We start from the raw sequence: 14,900 nt of genomic DNA, 5'->3' as shown, positions 1-14,900 counted from the left end.
GGTCCTCTCACGCCATGTCTCAATTGAAGTTATTCTGCAGACCGTTTGGGGCTTGACACGCCATGTAGAAGACAGCGTGATTTTAGGAGCTTTTTGAAACAATATTTGCCTTTTTTCTAAGTTTAAATGATTGACAAACCATGTAGAATGATAAATCTTTGAATATTTATGATAATTAGTGACAATTATTCATTTGTTTGTACGGAAAATCGTTCGGGTCCTCTCACGCCATATCTCAATTGAAGCTATTCTGCAGACCGTTTGGGGACTGACACGCCATATTGGCTGCAGACCGTTTGGGGCCTGACACGCCATGTAGAAGACAGCGTGATTTGAGGAGCTATTTTTGAAACAATATTTGCTTTCTTTCTAAGTCTAAATGATTGACAAACCATGTAGAATGATAAATCTTTGAATATTTATGATAATTAGTGACAATTATAGGAAAACTGATCGGGTCCTCTCACGCCATGTTTCAATTGAAGCTATTCTGCAGACCATTCGGGGCCTGACACGCCATATTGGCTGCAGAACATTCGGGGCTTGACACGCCATATAGAAGACAAATCGCGGTTTTTCTAGCAGTATTTGCTTTGTGATTATCAAATCATGAACAATATATAACTAATTGAAACTAAAGATATAATTTAATTGCTTCCATAGAAAACCGTTCGACAAACCATGTTTCAATTATTGAAGCTATTCTGCAGACAATTTGGGGCTCTTGACACGCCATATTGGCTGCAGAACATTTGGGGCCTGACACGCCATGTAGAAGGCTTAGCGATTTTAGGAGCCATATGACTGCAGATCACACTAGATTGGAGCCTGGCTCACCATATATGTTTTTCTAACATTATCCATGTTCTTCTAAGACTAATTGATCAACAAATCATGTGAAATAGATGAATGATTCATTGAAATGTAAGATAGTTAATTAAAATCTTTATCCTGTAAAACTCATTCAGTAGATATATATGTAATGTTTTTGTATTTTTCATATGCTGGCGAAATATATGATTGTTTAAATTGTGTTTCAAAATGTGTGTACACTGCATTAGATTAACAAACAACGATCAATTTCTATTCTGTAAAACTCATTTTAGTGTAAATGCGATGTAATATGTAGTTCTTATTATGTATATATAATACGTTGTTAATCATCTAAGACAAATTAATATCCAACCGAATATTTCAACTTCGGAAGAAAAACCCGCGAGACTTAGTCGACGTTTCATCTCATGCATAGGATTTGATTTTCATTTTACGTTTACCACATGGCGTGTCAGGCCCCAATATGGCGTGACAAGCCTCGGGGCTTGTGACGCCATATGCAGCAGGTCTTAAGATTGCCCTAGATGGAACTGGTGGACATTTATTTGCCCATCGATTCACGACGTTTGTTCATCGAGCAGAAATTTCAGGAACCAGAACCTTAAATGTAGCAGTGGACAGTATTGGTGGCTATTTTTTTTTGTGTGGGATCGATTTTTGGCAGATATATCGCTTATCATTGATTCGTCTGTCAGTACGCGCAGTAATGTGAAACTGGTAGACATTTAGGCCATATTTACTCATCAATTCACGTTCATTGTTCAGCGAGTAGAAATTTCAGTAACCAGAACCTTTAGTGCAACAGGTGAACAGTATTTATTATAAACCTTGAATTGTTGACGGAAATTTTAATGTAAAACTCAATAAGATATCGTACTAACGAGGTTCCACTGTAGTACTATCATCGGCTCACTCATTGATCAATCAGCTACTTAATCCTTAGAAGCAGACGGATAAACAATAATTCGAGAGAAAACTCTGTGGTTTACAGAAATATATTGACATACTGCTGTGATCTACTTTATTTTACTCTGGCCCCATCGAAGGAAATAATTAAAAAATTTCGAACAAAAGAGAAACAAATAAAAATTCGAAACATTCATAGATTCTTAATTTCAATTAACACGTAGAATGCATGATTTAATTAGGTCGGATGTGAGCAATTCTTTGATCGTATACAACTCCGCCTCACATGCCAGAGTAAGTGCTTCGTTGATCCATGTAAAGACCGGTGCCCGGTCCGTGAAACACGCTGTGGCGAGTGAGGGTCGATTACTTCATCCCATAGGCGGCCTTCAATTCTTCTACTTTTTTTATATATTCTTGTTCGGCGGTCTCCTTGGTCATACCTACAAAAATAAAGATAATCAAATAAAAACATTTAGAAACGCTGTTGATTTTGATTAATTGCGAGGTTATTGATTATCAATGGCAACCTTTCAAAGCGTCCCAAGCGTCCCACTTAGCTTTACCAGCGAAATCTAACATTCCCGGGCGAGCTACAAAACACGAAGATTTGATAAGTGAATAATATTGACAGTCATAAGGGATCATTCATTAATTGCGTACGCATAAAATTTGAATTTTTCAACCCCCCCTCCCCCTCTGTACGCAAAATCGGCCATTTTTTCGTATACATTAAGCATTACAGTACGCAATTGCACTGACCCCTCCCCCCTCCTCTAATGCGTACGTAATAAATGAATGACCCCTAATTAGATGGATAGGGTGAAGGCAGTTTATTTTATTCGATACTCACAAGTATTGCAGTCTCCTACATTAACTTGTTTGAAACGAGCGTATATATACAATTTCTCCTGATCATTCGGTTCACTCGCTAAATTCTTTACTTCCTCCGCTGCTTTAAGGAATGCCTACAATAAACAAAAACAAAACAATCACAACTTCGATTGCACTCGACTGACTCGCACATGAAGTAGCTAAGGGCGCGTCCTAAAATTACGTAACTCTAATTGGGGGAGGGAAGTTACTGAATTTTGGTACAAAGTGGTACATGGGGGAGTGTGTCAGCAAAAAAAGTACATACTTTGAGGGAGGGGTCAATTTTGGTACGTACTTTATGCACCAAACTCAAATGAAAATAGCCGATACTGGTGTTTTATCGGCTTTTAGTGACTTGTTCAAGTGACTTGTAGTAGACTTCAACTGGGAATTCCCCATTACCAGGTTCCGGTATCGATCTTACACGCACTTGTTGGAATCAGGTATTGATATTTTTTAAATTGTTTCGATTTGTGTTCTTTGCATCAATATAATTTGGGGGGGGGGTGTGGTCATGGGTACCATGGTACGTACCTATGAGGGGGGATCAGTGAATTTGGAACAAAGGTGGTACACGGGGGGAGGGGGGTCAGAAAAACGGGAGATTTTGAGGTAAGTAATTTCTGGACGCTCCCTATAAAGATACACATGTTTAACCAAACAAGTCACATGAGAGATTCTAAAAAGTGTGTAACAAAGCGTTTTATCGAAAGCGGATCCAGGGCTCTATCTCGAGTGGGTTCCAAATTGTATAAGGGCACTCACTATTATGGGGAAGGGCACTTAACATCAAACTACGCCAAATCATGCCAAATGAGGGCAATTTTAGTTACGTCAAATCCATGGAATGGATTCCAGGGGTGCTGACAAAGCTCGACGGTATTCCAGAATCTTCGGTACCCACCTGGATCCACACTGTTTATAAGGACATTTATCGGACCTGTAGTGTTGTCACTGAAAGTTCAGGTAGTTTATCAAACTTAGATATATCACTATCCCTATCTTATCAATTGCTATATGTCATGAAAGAACTTGTTGAGTATTATTACCTTTGGACTTAATTCCATATGAGGTATACATGATTTGTATCACGCCGCCCAACATGAAACTAATTAGCTCATCAATTAACTAATAAGCCTGATTACAGAATCATCAGCTGGAGGTTTTGATCACTATAATTATTTCTTGCTCTAGCAGTAGTTGTAGCAGGCTAGTTAAATCAAGCTACCTACTGAGATACCATCATTGTTCGATCTTTATATCGTATCTACCTTGACATATGACGGGGCCCGTGTTTGAAGTTTGGAGGTGTAGTAAGCTCGAATCATTCATTCCAATCCACAGGTTCAGGCCTTTAGTACCCGGGATATTGGATGATCTAAAGTTAGTATTCTCATATCGAAACTTCAAATACGAGACTCATTGGCCTCTGTGACCGGTTTAAAATTGGTTGACATAAATTAATTCATCGAATTCTCGACCGGCGTCGGAACCGTAAAATTGTCGAAAACACGGATAGGTTTCGTGCGTTAATTAGCAGGGAAAAAATCGGATTTTTCATTTTTCGCTTCGGAAACGACCAAAATCTAACGAATCGACACGTGACAACTGATGCGTAATCGTTCAGAAAACGGCAAAAATCGAATGGAGTAAATTTTGCCTCACCTCAGACATCGTGGACTTTTAGAACTCGTTGTGAAGTGACACACCAGACAGAAACCGACGACGCCTACTACCAGGATCAACTGAGCGAACGACTGATGATTGATTCAACCGAACGACCGCTATTTCAGTCCGGTCCGAATTCCGTACCGTAATAAATCCAATTCGCTTTATTCAAATTCAAAGCAGACTTTATTCAAATTCAATATAGATTTGCCGACTCACCGACAGACTGAAGGTCGTTGATCTTTACGTAAAAAAATAAAAATCTGCGACCCAATTAATGCCCCGAGAAGCTTATCTGTTGTAATTGTACTTTGATCTTAAAATCAGGCCAGAAAACGTTGTCAGATATTTGCTGGTTTCTTGGAACTAAATTGGTCTCGCCCCTTTTTTGTTTAGAAAAATGTTGAAGTTGTACTGTCCGACGGATGCGAATTTGACCACTCCGTGGCTGCGCGAAGGATTCGCTCCGTGTTTTATTGAAACGATATCGGCGGGCGTGCTGTTCGTGTTCGTGGTCGCGTGTGGAGTCGCCGAACTCGGGTTCTATCGGAAGTACGGCAACCGCGTCGACGAACGTTTATTACGCGTGAACGCATGGTTCGTCCTGCAGATGGCGCTGGCCGGTGTGATGGCCGTCGAGAGCGTCGTGCGGGTGATTATGGACGTCTCTGAACTCCACGCCGGAACTGTTTACGGGTTCGAGATCGCGCGCGCTTGTTTACGCACGGCCGCTTGGACCGTGTCGATTTGTTTGGTTTTTAAAGAGCGGCGCTGGTTGTTGCCGACGATACCGACCCGCGGGCACGGGCTCGTTTTACTCGTCTTCTGGGGCGCGGCGTTCTTATCGGAGAATGTGGCATTCGTCAGCTGGAACAGCGACCTCTGGTGGTGGGATATTAAAGGGTAAGTTCAGCTCTGCCTATTCCGCATCAAAATGGAGATATTGGATTATGTGAGATTTTGACCGATTTTGTTGGAAACATTGTTCTATATGGCCGCTCTTTAGATCAAGGCATTCACTGACTAAACTGCAGTTCCGTAGTCCAGTTACTGACTAAAAACAGTCTCGTTACTGGTTATAGTTAGTTACCTAATCATTGGTGGTAAGCTTTTTAAAATCGGATGGGCTTGTGGTTTGTGAAAATATACGATCATGAAACTGAACCACAGACAGGTTACTGAATAGTTACTGGCCGGGGTCCAGTTGGTCAAAAGTTGGTTAGAAACAATAAGTGGATAGTTGACATAGTGACAATTAAGAGTCCATTGTGAATACTATGTAATTCATCCGCCGGTTATCTTAAATCAACTTCTGAGCGACTGTGATAAAATCTAAAGCCTAGCGTACATCGGCGAAGTAACTGGAGACAACTAGTTGCCGGGCAGTTTTCGGCGCATGAGAGCAACTGGCTGGATACAATCAGTTGCTCGAATTTGTCGATGTGAGCGAGCTTACGATTGGTTAGCGTCCATCTATCTCCAGTTCTACCCAGTTGCTCATGTTCTACTTTTGAGCAACTAGTTGTACTCAGTTGCTCTCATATCCGTCGATGTGAGCGCTCCATAATCAACAACACATAGTTGTAACTTACTAAAACAAAGCTATTTGTCACGTGACTTGTGATGCCCTCAAGAATATTTGCTAAAACACATCTCAGTTGCTGTCGATGTGTGCGCTACGGACCTAGCGACCGGCATGAGCCACGCAGTTGCTGGTTTTCATTAAATTTTCGATCTGATCGGGGTACTCGCTCACTAGCAACTAGTTGTCTCCGGTCGCTTTGTCGATGTATGCTTAGCTTAACGTGTAAATTCAAATTTTTTCTCATTCTCGATTTCAGATCATCTCACAGGATTGAATTCGGGTTGTGGCTGGTGCGTTATATCAGCACTTTCAGTTTGTTTGTGTTAGGAATAAAGGCTCCTGCTTTACCTTTACATCAACTCAGATTGCTTATAAATGCTGATGAGGAACAAGCAGAGGTAAATAAAGCTAATAATAGGTCGCTGTCTTCAATCCTATGAACCATCAATTTAGATAACTACCTCCATAAATCCCCCTATGACATCATCAAATTGATTACCAGTAATTTGATCTGATAGACGCTTCTAGAAAAGATGGCTGCCTTCATAAATCCCCCTATGACATCATCAAATGACACTTCTAAAAAAGATGTCTGTCTCCATAAATCCCCCTATGACATCATCAAATTGATTACCAGTAATTTGATCTGATATAGACGCTTCTAGAAAAGATGGCTGCCTTCATAAATCCCCCTATGACATCATCATGTGACACTTCTAAAAAAGATGTCTGTCTCCATATATCCCCCTATGACATCATCAAATTGATTACCAGTAATTTGATCGGATAGATGCTTCTAGAAAAGATGGTTGCCTTCATAAATCCCCCTATGACATCATCATGTGAAACTTCTAGAAAAGATGTCTGCCTCCATAAATCTCCCGGTGACATCATTGAGTTGCCCAGTGATTTGATCGATAAACACTTTTAGGAAAGATATGCCTCCATAAATCGCCCTATGACATCATCAAATTGATTGATAGACCCTTTCAGAGAAGATGGCTACCTTTATAAATCCCCCCATGACATCACAGGGATATTGGATGATCTAAGCTACTATTCCGTGAAAATATCCGATCGTGAAACTAAACCACAGTCAGGTTACTGACTACCATTCACCCCAAACTTCTAATACAAGCCCCTTGTGTATGATGACATCATCAAAAGCGACAAGTGAATTGATCCATCTAACTGATAGCATCGAATGATGTCATAGGGGGATTGATGGTGGCATCAATTTATTCTGGAAGTATCTCTAGATCGAATCGCTTTGCGAGAATTTGATGATGTGTTAGGGAGATCTATGCAGGCCGCCATCTTCTTTAGAAGTCTCTATAGATCAAATCACTTGTCATAGGGGGATTTATGGAGGCAGACATCTTTTCTAGAAGTATCCATAAAGCAAATCACTTGTAGACAATTTGATGATGTCATAGGGGGATTTATGGAGGCAGACATCAGTTACAGAACTCATTGAATTCTGTTTGATTCGTTTGTTTATTTCAGGCTTTGTTGAACGAAGCCGAGGAACAGCAAAGGCAGTCAACATGGGCGGGAATAATCTCGAAATTCAAAATGATATTTCCTTTCATTTGGCCGAAGGGAAGCATTTTACTTCAGCTTCGAGTGATATTCTGTTTGATAGTTCTGATAGCCGGACGCGGCGTCAATCTACTCGTACCCATCTACTACAAACAAATCGGCAAGATTCAATTTCTCGATTCAATTTCCTAGAAATTTGATTCATTTAGGCCTTTTTGTGCGATCAATTTGATTTATAAGTTCGAGTGATTTTAATTATGAGTTTGATTTCTGAGTTTGAGTGATTTGATTCATGAGTTTCTTTTGATTGATTGATCGATGAATTTGATTGATTTCACAGTTGATAGTTTGACGCCTAAACCGAAGCAGACATTACTGTTCCGCTGGGATCTAGTTCTCATCTACGTCGCGTTGAGGTTCCTACAAGGTGGAGGATTTGGTAAGTCCAATCGCTTTGAAATTTCAAAATAGGAAATTTTCAAATCTTGATATTGAAAAATTTTAAATGGCCCAATTTAGAAAATGCTCAAATTCTAAATTCTTTGATAGAAATAATCGACGTTTGAAATTTCAAGATATCGCCGCGATCTGTTTCAGGTTCGATGGGTCTGTTGAATAATCTGCGCACGTTTCTATGGATACGCGTTCAACAATACACGACGAAGGGGATCGAAACGAAGTTATTCGACCATCTACACGGGTAGGGTTCGACGCGTGTTTATACCCTAAGCAATTTTTATTATTTTACGATCAAATGCTTCGATTGTTTCAACGCGTGGAATGTTTTTTCGTGCGTTTAGATTGTCGTTGAGTTGGCATCTGAGCCGGAAAACCGGTGAAGTTTTGCGTGTTATGGACCGCGGCACGAGCAGCATCAATCAAGTTCTCAAGTAAGTCTTCATCGAGGGTAGAATTAGGGCGGTCGTCTGCTAATAGGCCTATCTTTTCGTATTGAATATTAACCTCTTCTCTCACCATGCGCGACGTATATTTACGTCGCCATTTACTACAATTGCTGGTGTGGTGAGCCATTGCACTGCTGGTGTGTAGCCGTACTATAGACTTGTCTGCCTCAACTTAGTTCCAATTTTTACTCATAGGTGGAGGATTAGTAATGCTAACAGCCTCTAATACCGATTTTATTTGAATTGATTGATGCCATTGGGTTCGAATCCTGGTGAGATAGGTTACATTATCTGCGGTAGTGAAGAGGTTAAGCGTACATCCGCTCTGAAATGCGCCAATTTTTTTTTTTTGTTTGTTAACAAAATTAAACGGGGCGCTCAAAACATATTTGATGGGCTCGTTCAAGTCTCAAAAGTCCCCTGGGGCCAGTTGCACAGTCGTGACTTAAGTTCAAAAGTGGTCTCAAAACTAAAGACTGGTCTTCAGTTGTTAGATTGGCTATAGAACTATGTTGGTCTTAGACTGGTCTCAAGTCTAAGCCATGACTACGCAACCAGCCCCTGGATCTGCCCCTGCTCCACAAAGGAGCGATTTAGGAGCGTGTTTCGTTGAGGGTAGTTTTTCTGTATTTCTCTGTATTATTTTCAGTACGATGGTGTTTAATATCGGCCCGACGATCGTAGATATCATAATCGCTATCGTGTATTTCATAACGACGTTCAACGGCTGGTTCGGTCTGATTGTATTCCTCACGATGTTCCTCTATCTTCGTAAGTTGTAAATCTTTCAATTCTAATTCATCGAAGCCTTTCAGTGCGTCTACAAGTGCGGTGTATAAATCGGTGATATCACTGTGAATTGATGTTATTAGTACCCGGTAATTAGTTCTTATCACTAATATAAGATGGCATCACCTGTCAAACATGGTGAAATATTAACGCCCACATAAGCCCATACGATTATAAAAGCTTACCACCAACGTTTAGGTAACTAACTACACTTACCCCTGACAGGGTGCCCCCACCTTAAGATACATAACAAATTTTCTTACTCGTGATAACCATTCATCTTATTGCTCTAAAATCTCAGAGAAAAATTAATCGGTCTAGTTTGTCTGAGGTATACACAGTACCCTGATTTTAGACCCATACGGTTAGAAAGATTGATATTTTCTTGTCCGATTTTGTTGTTGGATCTCTGATTGCTTAACGGTTTTCGATTGTTGCATCGGTTTCCAGTGGCAACGATCGCGGTGACCGAGTGGAGGACAAAGTACCGTCGTACGATGAATAAATTGGACAACGAACGGAACGCTCGCGGTGTCGATTCATTGATCAACTTCGAAACCGTGAAATATTACGGGGCCGAAAAGTTTGAAGTGAATCGTTACGCGGAATCAATCGCTAAATATCAGGTGAGTCTCGTGAGCCGGTCTCATAGACTTGAGGTCTGGTCTTAAAGATGGGAGGTCCAGCGTCATACATTGGAGTCTGGTCTCATAGGCTGAAGTATGGTCTCATAGACTTGAGGGTCAGTCACATAGACTGGAGGGTCAGCCTCATAGACTGGAGGGTCAGCCTCATAGACTGGAGGGTCAGCCTCATAGACTGGAGGGTCAGCCTCATAGACTGGAGGGTCAGCCTCATAGACTTGAGGGTCAGCCTCATAGACTGGAGGGTCAGCCTCATAGACTTGAGGGTCAGTCACATAGACTGGAGGTCTGGTCTTACAAATTGTAGGACTGGTATCACAATGAAGTACCAGTCTCATAGATAGGAGGTCTCAAAGACTGGAGGTCAAGTCTCATAGAGTGGATGGAGTCAGAGGATGGGTAAGATCTGGAGTGTGGTCTCATTGACTGGAGGTCCAGTCCGAAGTCTCGTACACAGGAGATAGGCCTGACACCGAGGCCTGATTTCGATTTCAAAAATATTCTAAAAACGATTTCTTCTTCTCTAGGAAGCTGAATGGATCACGACCGCATCGTTGAATCTGTTAAATACTCTACAGAATGTGATTATAACGTGTGGATTTTTAGCCGGTTCGTTGTTAATGGCGTCGTATATCGTCGACGGCGATCGTTTTACTGTTGGAGATTTCGTGTTGTTCGCTACGTACGTCGTGCAGCTTTACGGACCGCTTAACTTCTTCGGAACATTCTATCGGTAAGAATTGTTGTATAATTAATCGGGTTGTCGCCTAGCTACGTAACTGTGAAAATAGAGTGTGCTAGATAATCCACCAGGTGTCACTAGTGTGAAGAATGAACTAATGCGGCAATAGAAGATTATTTATCTTGTGGCAAGTGTGGATCGCCAGGTGTCGTTAGTGTGCAGTAGGACATCAACTACTGCAGCAATAGAGATTCCTCCTATTGCAAGTGAGGATCCACCAGGTGTCATTGGTGTGCAGTAGGACATCAACTACTGCGGCAATAGAGATTCCTCCTATAGCAAGTGAGGATCCACCAGGTGTTGCTAGTTTAAATGTGATTCATTCACATTTGTAATTTTTCACCGTCATATACTGACTGTTAGTCACGCCATCTGGTGATGCCTGCAGTAACTCTTTATCAATTCAAGATGGCCGATATGAAGACATTATGAAATTTTTCGGTTTTTTTTTGCAGAGTTTTACAACAATCGTTTATCGATATGGAGAACATGTTCGATTTGATGAAAGAGAAACAGGAAATAGTCGACGATGATGACGCGCGACCTCTAACCATAACCGAAGGTCAAATCCAATTCAAAAACGTCAACTTCCATTACAACCCGAGGTGAGGGTCGAAGTAAAATCGGATTGTTGCCCAATATTGGGTCAACATTGATTTCTAAGTTAATTTCCGAATAATACGCACTATTACATTGGATTTTAACAGAATATGATTTAATGAGAAGACACCCTGTAGTGAGGGTCAAAGTAAAATCGGGTTGTTACCCAAAATCGGGTCGATGTTTTAATCACGATGGTTGTGTAATTTTTTACAGTAAACCGATATTGAAGGATATATCGTTCACGGTTCCGCCCGGGCAGACGTACGCTCTCGTCGGTCCGTCCGGCGCCGGCAAATCGACCATCATCCGTCTGCTGTTCAGATTCTACGATATAAAATCGGGCGCCATTTTATTCGACGGGCAAAATATATCGAAGGTTAGTTACGCGTAACAATGCCCGTTGATATTTGTGAGCTTTCGCGGGGGGGGGGGGCGATCGAACCCTGGCAAGCGAGGATACTCCCCGATATAAATTCGTACTGTTAGTTTTGTTTTATCTGCTAGGTTACGCAACACTCGTTGAGACAGAGTATCGGCGTCGTGCCGCAGGATACCGTACTGTTCAATGATAATATCCGTTATAACATACGCTATGGACGCGTCGGCGCCGGCGACGACGAGGTCGAGAGTTCGGCCGAGGCCGCGGATATTCATCAGAAAATATTAGCATTCCCCGATAGTAAGTTTTTAATTAGTTCATATTGTCAACTGCGGAGGGCGTAGTAATGGTTATAAGTTCATCTTGGAGCAGAGAATTTGTTGTTAGTTCTTCTTATCAACTGCAGAGGTCCCTTTTATCACTCATCACAGGCGGCTTGACAGTCCATTCAGATAGGCTGTAGGGGCCACAATGTAAAATGTTAGATTGGTTACGGAACCAAAATCAGCTTAAACTGGTCTTAAGTTGTTAGATTAGTTATAGAGGGATCATTCATTTATTACGTACGCATGAAATTTGACTTTTTCAACCCCCCTCTGTACGCAAAATCGGCCATTTTTTCATATTCAGTAAGCATTACAGTACGCAATTACACTGACCCCTCCCCTAATGCGTAGGTAATAAATGAATGATCCCAGAATTAAGATGATCTTAGACTGGTCTTAAGTTCAGAGCTGCCAAATGCTCCTGATTTTCAGTATTTGTTACTTTCCTCATGTTTCAATGAAATGTTACTGAAAAAAATTCAATTGTTACCGATCGCACTTTTCAAAAAGGTTGGCAGCCCTGTAAACATTTCCGTAGTATAAGTTGTTTGTATCGCTAATAGGGGGCGTTATCTGTTATTTGTTATTTTCTCTCTCTAACGCAGGATACGACACGGTGGTCGGAGAGAGAGGGTTGAAATTGAGCGGCGGCGAGAAACAGCGCGTGGCGATCGCGCGGACGATCCTGAAATCGCCGGCGATCATTCTACTCGACGAGGCGACGTCTGCTCTCGACACGCAGACCGAACGTAACATTCAGGCGTCGCTGGCGAAAATCTGCGAGAACCGCACGACGATCATCGTCGCTCATCGACTGTCGACGATCGTGCACGCCAATCAGATACTCGTACTGAAAGAGGGCGCCATCGTCGAACGCGGCCGGTTAGTATTTATTACCGCCATCGGTAGATTTTGATAACCAATCTAAAAATCTCTCAGAAAGATTCCACGAATGTCAAACCCCCAAAGTAGAAATCCTGCAGGTAATTATCCCTATCATGGTGCCTAGCCATGGAAACACAGGAAACATAGGCCTATTGTTAGAATTTCAAAACTGGCTGATCTTTTCCCTTTTCAACATGAGACCATGAAGGGATGAAACCCTGTGAATTACACTTGACAGGATGATATGTAAACAATCCTTTGAAAATTGATTGGAAATTTGGAACATTCTTCTGTGGGGGGAGTTTTCCTGGGTGAGTTTTTCACGAATTTTCCTGGGGGATTCTTGATGGGGTATTTTGACCTACAGCCACCAGGGGGCAGCACCGACGTCGAAATAGAATCGACTTCGAATATCGGGTTTTTTATTTTCTCTATTCAGACACGAAGATTTGTTGGAGCGTAAAGACGTCTATCATTCGATGTGGAAATTACAACAATCGGAACAGGAGCAGACGGAATCGGAGGCAGACAACAGCGACGAGGTCAAGGTCGTCGATGAAGTTCCTAGCGAATCTCATCCTCATCATCATCATCATCATTCGTAATCTTCTATCATGGCTGCCTTCGTTGATCCCCCTATGACATCGTACGTTAGTGTGTAGACTCATAAACAAACCAAAAAATGGTACTGATTTTCAGAAAAATGGGTGACTCAATGAATCCCCCTATGACATCATACATAGGCACCTTTACAGAAAGATGGACTGGTTGTCTCGATAAATCCCCCAATGACTTCATTAAAAATTACCACTTTTATACCTATGACGACAATGTTGGTTTGATGGGATTTGTGGAATTAAGAATTGTCCGTGACAATTAAATTTGTAATCATATTATTTGTCATCGGTTGAAGGCGGTTTCAGTTGATTCTTCATGAGACTGGATCCCAATTTGAATAATGATGTGATTCGGGGTATATTTTCCAGAAAAAGCAGCTTAGAATTTGTTGGTTTTTATTATTGAATAAGCTGAAGGCCAGTCCTGTTAGAGTTTCTCAAGCCGTGTAATTATTTATTTTGTTTTTTAATGATTTTGTGTCAATGTTATTGATGATTGACCCATTACCTGTGATATTTAATGTATTATTAGAATTAGTTGTGGACGCCTAGTGAATTCAGTCAAGTCGTTCGGCTTAAGGTATTTTATGTTGATCTCTGTTCTTTTTTTTGCACAAAATTCGTGATTACTGCGCAGGCAGGTGGACTGTCCCAAGGGGAAAGTGTGTCCCACCCCCTGAAAATTCAAGTCCTGCAATTCCACGGAAAAATGAAAATATTGTAGATAAAACACTTTAATTTTATAAGCTTGCTCTCTGTTTTCCAAAAATGAGTTAAGCTCTCTTTCAAGGTGACCTTCGCCCTAATTTGAAATGCTCGTACCCCTTCCTGAATTGGACCCTCCTGCGGTATCAAGTCTGGACCTAGTCAGTAACCTAACTGTGGTTTAGTTTCACGATCGGATATTTTCACATAAGCCCATCCGATTATAAAAAGCTTACCACCAACGATTAGGTAACTAACTAGTCTGGACCATGATATTGCAATGATATAGGATCGTTTAAATAGGTGAAAAAGGATTATCTCATTATTTTGATTATTAAAGACAATCTGAATCAGGCTGTAATACCAAGTGTTGAATTGAAACTTTTTTTCACAGTTAAACTCTCACCTTACTCAGACAAACTTGCGCAACCGGTAAAATTTGTCCACATTTTTTTTATCACCAAGTCAAGGATAGGAAAATGGATTAGGAATTCAGAAAGAGGATTTCGTTTTTGTCCGAGTTGGATACGTGTGTGTAAGGCAAAGTTTATACTGTAATAGATTTGTCTGTTATCTTTAAGGAGTTTGATTTTGCTTGGCGGGCTTTTGTTTTCTAAAGCCAATGGGATTATGTTTTTTTCTATATTATCACCCAGCATTTGTATCTGCAACGTCGAAATAAAAATGAAGAAATAATTAAATCTTTGAAACTTTATTTTTTTAAAATTTCGATTCTCCGACGCAATTGGACAATTCTGATTTTCACACCCGTACCGCATGTCAGAAAAAATTATCAATAACGTAAAATTGAATTGAATACGTCCGGTCCAGTAATCCGTATCGTCGTAATCAATTCAATTCGGAATTTTATTCAACCGTGAAGGTCGGGCGGAG

General features: G+C 41.0%; 2 protein-coding genes across 3 annotated transcripts; one reads left to right on the top strand and one right to left on the bottom strand.

The window, feature by feature from the left end:
- Positions 1-1,818: 1,818 nt before the first annotated feature.
- LOC141912342 (acyl-CoA-binding protein-like) lies at positions 1,819-4,395 on the bottom strand. Its single transcript, XM_074803596.1, has 4 exons — positions 4,282-4,395; positions 2,594-2,708; positions 2,271-2,333; positions 1,819-2,183 (listed from the first exon to the last, which is right to left on the bottom strand). Exons 1-4 carry the CDS (start codon positions 4,288-4,290, stop codon positions 2,107-2,109), a joined length of 264 nt encoding a protein of 87 aa, XP_074659697.1. The 5' UTR covers positions 4,291-4,395; the 3' UTR covers positions 1,819-2,106.
- On the top strand, positions 3,788-14,678 carry LOC141912319 (ATP-binding cassette sub-family B member 6-like). 2 transcript variants are annotated; one of them, XM_074803568.1, is made up of 15 exons: positions 3,788-4,429; positions 4,681-5,187; positions 6,138-6,267; positions 7,376-7,571; positions 7,752-7,850; positions 8,009-8,111; positions 8,212-8,301; positions 8,966-9,087; positions 9,556-9,731; positions 10,277-10,482; positions 10,947-11,096; positions 11,308-11,470; positions 11,599-11,773; positions 12,405-12,681; positions 13,124-14,678. In XM_074803568.1, exons 1-15 carry the CDS (start codon positions 4,377-4,379, stop codon positions 13,287-13,289), a joined length of 2,613 nt encoding a protein of 870 aa, XP_074659669.1. In that variant the 5' UTR covers positions 3,788-4,376; the 3' UTR covers positions 13,290-14,678. The 2 variants fall into 2 exon arrangements, with proteins under 2 accessions (XP_074659669.1, XP_074659668.1); XM_074803567.1 differs by having other exon boundaries at positions 6,126-6,267.
- Positions 14,679-14,900: the final 222 nt, after the last annotated feature.

The sequence above is a fragment of the Tubulanus polymorphus genome, chromosome 10 (genome assembly GCF_964204645.1).
Source record: "Tubulanus polymorphus chromosome 10, tnTubPoly1.2, whole genome shotgun sequence".
NCBI lineage: Eukaryota > Metazoa > Nemertea > Palaeonemertea > Tubulaniformes > Tubulanidae > Tubulanus > Tubulanus polymorphus.
Note: the sequence above shows the minus strand (reverse complement) of the source record. Positions and strands in the feature narration are given on the sequence as shown.